This window comes from Melopsittacus undulatus, chromosome 1 (assembly GCF_012275295.1).
Source record: "Melopsittacus undulatus isolate bMelUnd1 chromosome 1, bMelUnd1.mat.Z, whole genome shotgun sequence".
NCBI classification, from domain to species: Eukaryota; Metazoa; Chordata; class Aves; order Psittaciformes; family Psittaculidae; genus Melopsittacus; species Melopsittacus undulatus.
This window is the reverse complement of record NC_047527.1, coordinates 24,640,262-24,654,284: the sequence shown is the minus strand read 5'-3', so window position 1 is coordinate 24,654,284 and position 14,023 is coordinate 24,640,262. Positions and strand designations below refer to the sequence as shown.

Sequence of the window (14,023 nt, the reverse complement as noted above, 5' to 3'; positions counted from 1 at the left end):
CAAGCAATGCTAGTAGAGGAAATCGTAATAGGCGGTTCACGCACAGGAGAGTGGCTGTAAGGACGTTAAGTGCCCTGCGAGGTTTTGTTAATACTTGAGGAAACGCCAACACGAGCATCCTGGCAGGTAAGAAAGGCAATGGAATCATTTCGGCTGCGCATCCCTTCTTCAAGGTATTCTGTGTGTTTGTCCTGCTACCAGTTTCCTCTCGGTAGGAGAAAATAACACACACACGTTACATTTGCATAGAGCACCGTCTAGCAGGCTTAGAGATGAGGCACCAGAAAGCACAAACCAGACCTCTGTCTTCCCCAGACTTCTTCCCTCCGATCTCGTCCGCCTCCACCAGGCAGACACGCTGCTCTGCACCACGCTTCCCTGCTCTGAGCTGTTGGAGTGTTTCTAACCGACACCCCACGTCCCCCCCGGACCCTGTGTCCTCCTCGCCCCGCCCGCTCCCCGCCGCTCACGGCCGCGCCGCCCTCCCGCCACCCGTCAGACTAGCGGCGGCTGGCCGCAGCGCGCCGTGGTAGCTATGGCGACGCCGTGGCGCTGGGCCGCCGCCGCCGTGCTGCTCCTGGCCGTGTCGGCCACGCTACCGCCCGTCCGCGGCTTCTCCGTCCCGCTGCAGCGACCCACGGACTGTGGCGGAGATCGCTACTTCGACATCTCCCGCCTGGCCTGCGCTCCCTGCGGAGCCCACCAGCGACCGAGCGACGGCGGTGAGCCACCCGGGGGGGGGGGGGGGATGTTGTCCGGGCCTGGGGGCTGCGAGAGGCCCTGCTCCGAAATCCACCTTCCGGCAGCGGGAGGTGTCGAATCGGGGCTCAGGGTTTAGCGGTAAAACAGCAGTCCGCGGGGCAAGGCTGGAAAGGCAGCGAAAGGGCCAGGAGCCCGCCAAGACATGAGTGTCCGCAGCACAACTTCGGTCCCTGTGTCCGAGATAGATCCTAGAGAAACCTCTGTCTTTTGTAGAGATACATCCCAGAGAAATGTATTTTCAGTAACGTCTCGTTCCTCAGGCGTTTGTATAGTTATAGGTATTCACATTTTTATGAGCAAAATTCCATAGGGAGTTTCCATGACTTTAAACTCTTTGACAAAGCTTGAATGTCTGAGATGTTAAGTGTCTGAGATTTTCAGGCTCTGCACAAACTAATCCAAGGCCCATTTTTAGAGCATTATACAACACACCTTGACAGTAGTAAATGAAAAGTACAGGTGATAGTTCACTGTCTGTAAGAGGTAAAATGATATGATAGTGTCTGTCTTTTATAAATTCACAGCCCGGAGGAATAGGGAGTTCAGTGTTGTATGTACAGAAACAAATTTGAGACAAAGAACCAACAGCATCTCTCTTCAGAACTGATAGGTCAGTCAGATGCGCTGATCTGGATGGCTGTGTTAACCGATGCAGTGTAAAAGCTGGTCACCTCTTACACTACCATTGTGGCATCTTAGAAGAATAGCCCTTTGCAGAAAAAATGGACTGTAGTAGTTTTCACACCTGCTGATAATATGACAAGATCCAGAACTCCCTTTTAGACTTGAATATAACTAGAGAGGATGGTCTAAGAATGACACTGTGACAGGATTTAAAGGGACAGGTTATATCTCCTATTAGAGCAACTGATAGAGTTTGGTTTTAAAAAACCCACAAAAAAAATAAGCTCTTTTCCACCCTGGTTTACAAGTCAACCTAGTATCACTTTCCTAAAACTTCTCTGTACATACTGTAACAGGAACATTTTTTTTTAAAGCAAGATGGTTTTCATACACATCTCACATGTTTTATTCGTCCATCTGATAATTTGTATTGATCTCTTGAGGACAATAGAAGTTGTTCTTAGTATTCTCTGGGGGAAAAAAAAAAAGAAGTTTTATATAGATTAAAAGTGTGTTTGTTGTTTTGGTTTTTTTTTCAGGTAGCTCATGTGTATGCCAGCCAGGATACAGGATGGTTTCTAGTAATGGGGGGTCCTCTGTTGTTTGTGAAAAATGCCCAGAAAATATGGTAAGTATTAAACTTTTAATACTCTGCCATAAAGATAATGCTTTTATAATTTTAAATTTCCTCCTGACTGCAAGTTGTTTTTATGATTTAAAATTACTTTGCACATTAGTCTTTGCTTGGGAGTTTTAAAGACCATGCTTTTAGGCAGATTTTTTTACTTATTTAGAAGTGTTTATTGCTATTATAATGCAAATTTTTTCATATAAATTTGGCCCCCACAGACAAGGTAAGAGTATTTTAAATGTTTAATTTCACTTCACTGCTTTTCTGCCTCATGTTATGTTATTTTTGCCCAGAGAACACTGTTTTATAAAAAGCCAAAGATGCTTTTCAGCTCCTAGGCATCTTGATTATTTTTATAAATCCTATTATCATAATACTTATAGACCCCGATACTTTATCTTTTTACTTCAAAATGAGCTGCTACTATTATGTTACATTCATTAAATCTACCTTTGTAGATTGGCCAGTTCTTTCTACTTTTCTTGGCAAATCAGGCTGTAATTTTGGATTATATTCACAGTATTGAGACAGTGGCACCAGGCTTAACCAGCTTTTTCCCACTATAGTAAATAGAGGAATATTTTTTCTCCAGCAGTAAATGACTTTTCAATGTGAAAGTCTTCCTGATAACTTCTTTCTCTCCAGTAACTATAGAAGAAATCTGAAGAGACCATCTTAGTTGTGTAAGTTAGGTGTTTAGTGTGTAATTGAAGTTAATTTCTCACTTCTTTCCATCTTCCTGCTATGTTGGACAAAGACATTGACAAAAAAATTGGCTTTTTGATCATTCTGCTGTTTCTTTCTTATAATGGTGGCATTTGTCATTGATCCTATGGGAAACATTATACAAAGATAAAATTATATTAGTGGAGAAGGGAATAACATCAATAATACCTGAAGATGAGCAGTTATCTCCATTTTCCTCATTGGTTTTAATCTGTAGTGCAGCTACATCATAGTGTAAAGTGTGGATATTTGGGTACATGCAAAATTCCATGCAGTTATTTAACCTGCTTCTCTTAAAACCCCTCAATTTCCGTTACTTCTGTATATTTATATGCAGGTAGTCTATTTATACATTATGTTTATTGATATTTTTTTTCCCAGTGTAGAACCTCTGTATCTGTTTTTTTTAAACTTCTACTTTTAATCAGCTCTTATCTTGACTCAAAGGTGTTAGCTCATGTGTTCAGAGAATCTTGACACTTTTTATTTTAGCCTATGTCTGCATAGGAATGACTTTTGCCAGGTTGTTCTGCCTTTTTTTAGTCTTTAAAAGCTTCATGAATGTTACTGATGCTGTTGTATCTGAACACATTTTCTAGTTAATAACAGCTGGACCAGCCATTCTTCACAGGTATTGGGTGATGTGTGTATTTTTGAAAAGTATAATAGATTTACATTTTATTTTAGACTGGAGTTACTCAAGATGGTTGGAATTGTATTACTTGCCCTAAAGGTCTAACTTCAGAAGGAACATGTAAATGCTCCAATAATGAAATAGTAGGTAAGAAATATATGCAAGATATATTAGTGCTTGTTTTAGATATTTGAGCTTATGAAGGCATGCTCTTCTAATAAAGAAGGAAATTTAACATATGTTTACATATCTAATGTAAAGATTCAATATTATTTTTGATCTTAAACATCATTCCTAAAAGACAGCAGATAAATCTGTACCAGTTCTCATTGCAATAAAAACTGTTCTGCAAACATTCATAAAATAAATACTAATATATTACTTCTTTTAAGCTTGTTGGCACTAGGTGGAGGCATTAAAATTGGAATAAAACCAATGTCAATACAGACTAAGAAAAAACATTGAAATATTTTGAAGTATTTAATACATAGGTATGTTGCTGTACAGGAATTATACATATAAGAGTAGGTGAAACAGAATAGCCAGAACAAGTCAAGCAAACTATTGTGCAATAATATCAGCAGATTTCATGCCTCCCTGAGATACAGGCATGTATTTCTGATTTCCTGCAATCTGCTTCCCTGTATCTGTGCCTCTTACTTTTTGATCTCTAATAGTAGCAGGTGAATTTAGTAGACACAGAAAATCAATTTTAATATTAACTTTAGTGTCTACATTAACTAAATTTTTGCTTATCTAGCACAATAAAAACCTAACAGCAAAGTATAATTTTCATCAAGAGTATGAAGCAAATAAGCTCTTGGAAGATCTAGTTTTCCTTATTTTCAAAGACACAATATGGAAAAGGCTTTCTGTGTGCCTGTAAGTTTTTCAGTAAGTATTACTAATGTCCACTTTGGTTACATTCCTAACAGAGTGTACTGGAGAATCACTGTTTTCCAGGTCCTTAAATTGAATACCAATTGAATACCAATAATTGATTGAATACCAATAATTTCCCTTAAGCTTTCAAGACATAGTAAAATAATGAGAGCTGATTCTGTAATTTAACATGCAGAAAGAACATTAGTATTGTAATTATTTTGTGGTTATGTTGGGTTTTTGGTAGGTTTTTTTTTAATAATTAGACTGGAAATCTCTTGCCAAATTATTTAATTGCTGGAAGATGCCATTTTGAAACTTTGAATTTGTGACATTTGTATGAATAATTTCAGATTAATATTAAAATTAGGTTTTTATTTCCAGTAATTTATAAAATTAACATTTGAGTTTTAGCTTTGCAGTGAAGCCTTGGTTTGATATTTGGCTAAGAAGAAATAAAAAAGAACAGCATAACTGGGCATGAAATACTGCTTTTCTCATTGAAACTAAGTTGCATATGCATAGCTATAAACAATGCACCTATGTATACATGAATGTGCATTTATAGTAGATGTTATTTGCAACTTGTTTTTTTTTTTTAATACACTCTTAGCATTTATTTTAGATCTGCATAGACACATTTTCACACTCTTCTTAATGTCTGTGGCATACTGTGTGTCATGCAGTTTTATCACAGTTGAGTTTATTTTCCACCTAGTGGAAAGAAGTATCGATGGCGTTTTGCTTGATGAAGCATTGTGCTTACATTGTAACGGAAGTGAGCAATCCTTCTCTGCTTCAGATGCATCAGGAAACAAGTGAGTATCTTTTGCCTTTTCTGATGATAAATTAGAACGATTTTGTTCTTTTTAAATGGGTATTCTTGAGGAACAGCCTATATTTGAAGTCCTCAAGCCTCAAACAGTATGCTTTGTGTTCACTGATGACCAGCGGTTTGGTTAGTTGGTTTTGCTTTAGTGGAACTAAAAAGATTTGGATTGAAACAGCAGAAACAGAATTCTTATTTTGGTAATTAACTATTTCATTTCTATTTCACTGACAAAAGAAATAAATCAGTTATGTCTTCTGGATTTCAGTTTGAACTAGTGAAGATGCTTATGGTGTTTTCAGGCATACTATGTAATCAGCTATCACTATATAGTAAATCTCATATTTAACTACATTTTAAGTGCATGCTTCATGTTTGTGATCTATAGGTGTGTAAGATGTGAACAAACATTCATCAATGCAAGCAAGTCTTGTGACTGCAGCAGCCCAAACATTTTAGTAAGTGGAAGAATGCTTATTGTATAAAGCTCAGAAAAAGAAAAGTTATGTTGACAAGAATCTAGATTTCCATTATTTTTTTCCTTTTTTTTTAGACTGGTGGGCTGTGTTTCAGTGCTGGTGAAAACTTACCCCCAAAGGGAGTTGCAACTGTTCGTTTTGCACAGCTGGTAAGTGTGTTTATTCTAAATATTTTCAAGCTATCCCATTATTTCCTTTCAGTAAGCCTTCTACATTCAGTTCTTGAAAAACAAAGGTGGTGATTTGTTGTCTGATCATGGTGATTTCAAGGTAGCTTGCATCCAGATACAGTGTAGACTTGTAGACCAGGCAAGTATTATTCTAATGAAATATGTTTAAGAAAATTCTCGCCCTCTGGAAAATTGAAAAGATGAAGTCATTTACATTAATTTAATATCAAAAAACAGTATCATATGGTCTATTGTATGATATGTATTTAAAATGTACTCTTGTATCAGAAAAACAGGAGGTTTTTTTCTTTCTCCTTTTTTTCTTATGTAAAATGGGTATTCGTGTAAAATCTGTAGAAGAAGATACAGGAACTGAAAGGACATTTTTAGTTTTCAGACAGATAGAGCTGATAGAAGAAAATTAACACGTGCAGTTTGCGACTGTGTTTGAAATTTTTGACCACCTTGAATTGGCTAATCAGTGGAAATATGTTCTGTTGAGAAGCATGAAGGTGTTTTCTTTGTTTTAGCTAATGAACTATTAGTTATCAGATCTGCTCACAGGACTGTTTTCCAAGTAGTTCTGAAGTGGGAAATGCTATGTGGCTAATAAATGTAGTTTGTTCTTAACTGAATTAATGTTAAAGAGTACTCTTTAAACAAAGCAAAAAGAAGTCTTGCACTTTCCTGATAGCAAACGCTGGTCTGACTTTCTGAAAACGACATCTTCTAAAATTATATTTTATTGAAAAAATGTCTTTTCAGTTGCTCACTGTATGTGCAAAAGCTATGTTTAGTTCAAATATGAGTAGTTACAACAAACAGGCTGTGAAATAATTAATTTGTCAAATTTGGCCCTGAGTTAAATTTACCACCAAGTCAACACCTTACCCTTGAAATCGTCGGTACTTCCCTTGTGCGGTAAAGAAAGCTCCTTCAAATCTTAAATATTTCTGCTCTTTTTCTATATATTTTGCCTGATTCAGTGACATGAAAGAAGTTACTGCATTATGGCTGTTTTGAGCAGAGCTGATTTGATTGAGATATTTACAAACAATAGAAAGCTCATTGGAAAAATAAATAGCATCTTCTAGCTGGCACAGTTTTCCAGACTGTTACGTTATGGATATTTTGTTCTGAACACAGATAGTGAAGCAATTCCTTATTTACAGGGTATAACACTGACATCAGCGTGGTTTCTGAAAAACCTGCAGTCCTCAGCCTCTGCCTGTTGGGTGAGTTTTGTCAATGTTTGCAGTTTGCTTTTTTATACAGAAGTCATACTCTGTATGAAAGCATGACACTTTAATTTTTGGAACTTAACTTGCCTATTTTTAAACACTTTTATTTTGAGATGACAGTAAATGAGAAAGAAGTATATATACAGAATGTTTAGAATGCATATTGAGTGCTAGTCAATGTTAATGCAGATTTTCAGGGTTGGAATCTTCATAAGGTGAATGGTGCTGAAGAAGAAATCCTGCAATAGTCAGTAGGTATGTGAACTGTCATTGGGTCTATCCAGTAAGGGATCACTCAGAAAACTGACTTCTTACATACTCACTATTGATTGACAGCTGGTCTTTACCTCTTTCTTGCTTTTCAGTTAGTTATTTTGGTTTGTGATGGAGAAGGATAACCATACAACCATCCTTTCTAGTTTTCTTTGCTTTTTGTATGCGAATGTTACTTATCATTATGTTGCTCTGGGTGGTGGTAAGCAGGGGTTAGAAGAGTGGTTGCAGCAACATATTCATGCCCACTTGTGAAGGAGATATGCCTCACTCTGCCTCCTTTTTACGAACTGTTACCACACGCCTTTTTTTCATCTGTATTCCTCTCTTCAAAATCAGAGTTTAAATTCTCAGGCCTTACTTTTCCTCCCAGTACATCATGACTCAAAGGGTTATGTGTCCTACAGGTGTATAAGGATCACAACATTGGATTTGCAGAATTCCATAATACACAGGCAGACACAGTCCTTATTTCCTACATTTCCTTATTATAGATTACTATAAATTATTAGTAGTAAAGTGAGTATACTTACGATTAATAAGCAGATATGTATGTATTCCAATGGGAGCAGCAATCAATAGTAGCAGGAAGCATATATTTCAGTATTACAAGTTACTACAGATGTATTGTTAGTAAAGCAGCAAATACACTTATGATCAATTAGCTATATGTGTGCCTACACATATACGTTATTCAAAATAGTACCAGTACATTGCTTACCAATCCCCTCCCAGGAGGGGGGCCTTAAAATCAATGACAGATGAAGTCTTACTTCAAAGATGATTTGTGTTGCAGAGTCTGCAGTCAGCCAAGCATCCTCAACAATAGTCTGATAAACTGCCTAGAGTTTATCAGGCAGTGATAAACCTCATCATAGAACAGTTTGTGCAGGCAGCATTCTTTGTATATGTGTGTTTGTGTGAGTGAGACAGGGACAGATTCACTCCATTTTGGGTAAAAAGTAAGTGATTTTTATATTGCCAAGCCATAAGGTGGTGTAGGATAGCACTACCTGGGCAGCTGATGTTTTATACTCTCAGACCAGTTTTTATTTTTCCAGACTGTTTGTAACAGCCAGTAGTAATTGCCATTTTGTACTTTCTTAGAATGTCTTCCCTTTTCCAGGCTGTTTTTCACCTTTCCAGCTGATAAGTTGCTATTACAGTTAATTATTTTTGTGCTTATCAGTGGTATCTCAGGATGTCTCTGGTGTTTAAGTACACAGCTGCACTTCCCAAGGATGTTTCTGATTCCCAGGCCTATTTCCAAAGGTTAGCAGTTCCCATATTGGCAGGCATCCTCCCTGTTAGTATTACAGCAGACTTCTGTTCAGTATTTTCCCCAATCACTTTTGTGGCTGCTCCCATCACCATCATGTAAACACAGCTCTGAGGTTTTTTCCTGATTAGCTCATTGTCTTTTACAAACTGAGACTATCCTCATCACTTACATTAGTTTATATTCTTTGTCTGCCTCAGCCTGCTGAGGTCTTCAGGATTGCTGGCTGGAAGTAATGTGCAACTGCTGATCATACCCACACAAGGCAGTAGGTGGTGGCAGGTTAATACTAGTGTAGTGATCACTGCACCCAGATGCCAGGCCTCACTTCTGCCTATCACACAGCAGTGTTTGTTTACCAGAACTGAAGAGTGGAATAAGTACAACATAGTTTAGGAAGACCAGACTGGAAAAAGTACTTAAACTGGAAATAAAATACTTACAATACGTGCAGCTACAGTTGTCGGTCTTTGATGGAGTCATCTTTGTCATAAAGCCTAAGTGGTATTAAACATTTTGATTCATACTTTGTTTTCTAAATGCACTGATTTCATGCCATCATTTGCAGACCTATAAAATACGGAACCTGAATAGCTGGGAGAAAATATTAGGTGTTGACAAAAAGAAATTACTTTCAAGTAAAAATGAAGGTTTACGAATGGTTTATTAAAAGTAACATCAATTTTATGACTGCATCACTGAAAGAAGGGTTAAATAAATACTTTTCTGTGTTGTGTTCTTCCACTGCAGTTGTACTCTAACCTAACAGCATGCCAAGCTCTTGGAAATATGTGTGTGATGAACATGAACTCACTGGGTTATTCAAGTACTGATGCCTGTGGTTTATTTCAGTATATTTATGTCAATACAGCAAGACTGGGTGTTGCCCATTCAATAGCCTTCTGGTAAGTTGCTTTTGCCATAAATTTTGGTTTTTGATAGTATTTTATGGAAATGGTTATTCTAAATGTTCTTTGATGCAAAACATTATGTTTCTTCAGAGAAAACATTGTCATTCTTTTCAGGAGGCATAATCTTCCATGGCTATATTATGGTGATCGACCAGGATTAGCATCCCAAGTGCTTGAGGCAAACAATTTCCCTACAATCTTCAGTTTTAAAGGAACAGATAAGGTAGGTGTTAGGTAGTATACATGGGGAAGGTGACATTAGGAAGAAGAGGATATAATCACATAAAGAGGTTTAGATTTGTACAGGTGTGGATCTACAAAAGGTAATATTTAGGCAGTGTAACAGAACTCAGTGCGAGATATTATGGAAGAGGAAGGCAATATTTATGTGAAAAAACTCTAGGTAAGGTGATTTTACTGACTTGCACTCATTCACTCACACATTTGCTTTGCTCATGTGCTCATACCCACATTCGCATAATGTCAAGATGTACATTTCAATTAAAATATATTATGGTTAAAAATAATAAATACAAATTAATAAAAATATTACTGTTACAAATCTCTACAAGCTAAATTGTATCAGAGATGGATTCAGTCTATTACTCCAGCCTTTTCCTCCTCCTGCAGTGAGTTAGGTGGAAAAAAAGAAAAGAAGAAAGAAAAAAAGGAAAAAGAGATGAGGAAATGCAATCATTTCAGTGTTAACAAAGTCAGTATCCCCCTCCAGGGGATGAGCCTACTTAAATAGCTTGTTAACTGGCACAGTTTTAAGAAGAAATAAAACAGTAAATCAAATAGGTACGTGTTTTATTTTCCAGATTTGTTGTAAAAATAGAATAACTGGGATGGTTTATTCAAGTTAAACTAAACACAGAAAGTAAGTAGTGTAGTGATAACCAGTTTGCCAGTTACACCTCCAAATTTATCTTAAGTTTTCTTTCTCAAAAATAAAATAAGGTTTTTTTTAGACACATCCTTAAAAGGTTGTGTTTTAAATTAAACAGTATTGCAATGCAGCTGTTATTTTAGCAACTAAAATACTTATTGTTCTTCCTAACACTGAAATTCCTGGAAGCCCTCAAGATCCCAGCCTGGTATGCATTAGAAGTCTACATAGATTTCTGATTAGTTTAGGGCATGTCAATCTGTGTAGACGTTCCTTTGGGACTTTTTCCATGTCACCAGTGAAACTGTAGAAGAATGGTAAAGTGTGGGTTTTTTTAAAAAGTAGACCACCAAAACCAAGTTTAAAAACATAAAATCAAAGGAGGAAAAAAATGCAGCATTTTGCTGAAAGTTTTAGGGAAGCATCAAATGATGAGGCAACAGTCCCTAACATATTTATGTCTACATTATGGCAGTTTCATTATTTATCGTTTTTCATCATCAGGATGTAAAGCTGCAATTTATTGCAGCCTCATTTGATGCTGCAGGAAACTTTCTTAAGTGGCAGAGTTTGGAAGGAGGCCTCTTACAGGTATGTTTGATTTAAATTATCTTTTGTTGATACCATAACATTCTGATTGCCTTTAGTCAAACTGAGGCAAAAGCCAAGATTTTGGTTACTACAGCAGGGACAGTTCATAACTATAGAGCTGGAATAGTCCTTGACTCTTGCTCACAATGATCTTTATAAAATCAAAAGTATAAATTCAGCAACATTTCCTTCATCTATTGGACCAATATAAATTTGGCAGATTGAAAAGCTCTGAAAAACATCACTAGCTCTTTAGAACTAAAAATCTCTTTCTCCCATTCAGCTTACAGTTACCCATGTATTATTACTCCTCTTTTTCTTGTGGAAAAAAGTGTACTTTAGTTCCCAGTCCACAGGTGTTTGTAGATGATACTATGAGTATGTCCCTATTAGATGCTGCCAGCTGTTTTCACACATTATGGGCATGCCAAGCAAATCAATGGTTATGTCACTGTCAAGAGAGGTAGGAAAACTGGTCTACCACCCCGTTTTCTTTCAGTTCTCTTGGAAAATTTTGTTTGCTAATTTCTTTTGGGTTTTTATATAAAATGAACACTTTGGGCAGCATCTGCCTGGCTTTTTCATAACAAAAAGTTATAAAAGCTTACTGGGATGCTTTATGTAGAGTGGTGAACACTGGCTAAAAAATTCAAAGTATCTTTGGACACTGCTCTCATTTCAGTGGCATACGTACATTGTACTTCAGCAGTATCATGCTATAGATAGTGTGTGAAAAATGCAAGTAAGCAAGTAGAAGGAGCAGTAGACTAATACTTAGCAGAAATTGGCAGCTGCAAACATGTTACAGAGACAAATTTGTTTAGCAATCCAGTGGCAATCTAGGCACTGTCAGTAATTCCCTAAGCAGGCAACAATAGGAACACTAGCAAGAACAACTGAAAATTGTCTGTCCTCTTTTCTACACTCTTCATGTCACTCTTTGAGCATGTCACTTCAAGTGCTCCAGTATCTACAGATGAGCAGCTGACATTCGGGATTTAGATAATGACTGCTGTTTCTTTTGTGATTGTCCCAGGATGAACTCTCCTGCATCTGCCTCTCAAATTATAAGGGAAGATAGTGCCTGAGCAAAAAGATTACTAAGCCATTTACTGTGTGTAGAAAAGTACATATTCTGACATAGATTTTAAGGTTTCTTGGGAAACATTAATTTCCTAAAAGCAGACCATTTAGTAGCTATCAAAAATCAATGGGAAATTAATAGCTTTTCCATTTGAGGCATCTTGTGATATAACAGATTATGTGTGATGATAAGGCATCACAGTGCTAAAGCAATCTGCATAATTGTAGCAATTCCCAGAATTTCAGTTGCACACTAACAGAATTGTGGTTTATGTAAATTTTGACTTGATTTTCATTTGGGGAAACTGGCTATGCCCTCCACTAAGTGCCATGCCCATTTAGTTAAAATTTGGCCCATTTTTCTGGGTTCTGCTTAGAATGACTTGTTCTTTGCAGAAAATGTAAAAGTTATGTTGAAAAAGGGGAAAAAAAAAGCAAACTACTAGTTGTCATGATAACTTTGGTTCTCTGAGAATGTCAGCTCAAGAGAAAGGGGACAATATGTAGGTGGAGTTCTGTTTTCGTGTGATTCTTAGCTTTAGCAGAAGTCACTGATAAAGCTTGAGGCAGCACAGTGCATTCAGTCCCCAGGAAGATTATTCTTGCTGGGTTGGATGCTTCTCTCCACAGATCTCAGCTTCAGTGATAGAAGTGAAAAACACTCTGCAAGTATTTATAAGCTAAAGCAGCATTTTAAGAACACCAGTATTAGTACAATAAAGAATTGCATTTACTCTTCAAGATTAATCCCTCTCTTCTTAAAAAAAGTAGAACAAAATATCTTTTTTCACAGTGAGAACTGTGAATACATTAACTGATTGGGCTACCTGTAAATACTTTTCATGCAAGAAAATACCTTTGATTTAACCTAATCATAACTATGTTTTGTGCAGCTTTGTCCTGATACCCAAACTAAATTGAATGCAGCTTATGCATTTGGAACAACTTACCAACAAAGTGTAAGTAAGAGATAAAATGCTATTCTGAATTTTGAATTAAGTTTTTTTTATGCATCATCAGTAATTCAGTGCCTATTAAAGGACCTCTGGAGCTTAGCCATAAGCTGCAACATGGATTTCTTTGTCGTGAAACTGTTGCTTATTTTAATTTATTATTGACTGAAATAAATGTAGTTTTAAAAATTTATTTAAGTGTACATCACAAAACTTGTCTACTGCATAAGATAATCAAAATTAATTGAACTGGTATTTGCATTCGTGATCTTGTGTACACTTAGATGCTAAATTCAGTCAGCCATAGACGTGGTTCTGACAACCTGTCTGGGCAACCTGCACCACTGCTTGATAACCCTAACAGTGAAAAAGTGTTTCCTGATGCTTAGAAGAAACCTTCTGTTTCAGTTTGTGCCTGCTGCCTCTGGTCCGGTCACTGGGCTCCTCCCTTCTGGTATATGTAAACATTGATAAGTTCCGCCCTGAGCCTTCTCATCTCCAGGCTGAACCATCCCAGTTCTCTCTGCCTTTCTTCATAGGGTTGATGCTCCAGTCCCTTATCATCTTAGTGGCCTGTACTGGACTGTATCAAGTAGCTCCATTTCTCTCTTGTAGTGGTGAGCCCAAAACCAGACACTGTACTGTGCAACTCCACTGTTCATGCTTCTTGCCTTTGGTGTTTATGCTGTTTCAAATTTTATGTCTATGAAATTTTCTAGGAATTCTTTTCTAATCTGTTGAGAAATGTTAGCAGAGCTTCCTTCTCAGCATCAGTCATTCTGGTCATTGTGATAATTTCTAAGGGTTTGTATAAAATTATTAGGATTTTGTAATTGCTTGCTGGAATGCTGTCGTAGTTTAAACCAAGTCCACACACAGCTCGTTCACTCACTCCCCCCCCTTGCTCCCCCGACTTCCAGAGAGTTAGGAAGGAGAATCCAAAGAATGTAGCCCCCACGGGTTGAGATAAGAACGGTTTAATAGCTAAGGTATAACACAAATCACTACTGCTACTACTACCACAAATAATTATGATAAAGCAAATAACAAGTGAAGAGAATACAAC

At 37.2% G+C, this 14,023-nt stretch overlaps 1 protein-coding gene across 2 annotated transcripts in view; it reads left to right on the top strand.

The window, feature by feature from the left end:
- The first annotated feature begins 535 nt into the window (after nucleotides 1–535).
- TMEM67 (transmembrane protein 67) overlaps nucleotides 536–14,023 on the top strand; it is a 32,556-nt gene continuing 19,068 nt past the window's right edge. For both annotated transcript variants that reach the window (XM_031050587.2, XM_005150860.3), the window contains exons 1-11: nucleotides 536–722; nucleotides 1,926–2,014; nucleotides 3,431–3,524; nucleotides 4,978–5,077; nucleotides 5,477–5,546; nucleotides 5,642–5,716; nucleotides 6,910–6,972; nucleotides 9,281–9,435; nucleotides 9,556–9,664; nucleotides 10,835–10,921; nucleotides 12,898–12,963. In XM_031050587.2, coding sequence (XP_030906447.2) covers nucleotides 536–722; nucleotides 1,926–2,014; nucleotides 3,431–3,524; nucleotides 4,978–5,077; nucleotides 5,477–5,546; nucleotides 5,642–5,716; nucleotides 6,910–6,972; nucleotides 9,281–9,435; nucleotides 9,556–9,664; nucleotides 10,835–10,921; nucleotides 12,898–12,963 — 1,095 coding nt within the window. The remainder of the gene's footprint in view (nucleotides 723–1,925; nucleotides 2,015–3,430; nucleotides 3,525–4,977; nucleotides 5,078–5,476; nucleotides 5,547–5,641; nucleotides 5,717–6,909; nucleotides 6,973–9,280; nucleotides 9,436–9,555; nucleotides 9,665–10,834; nucleotides 10,922–12,897; nucleotides 12,964–14,023) is intronic.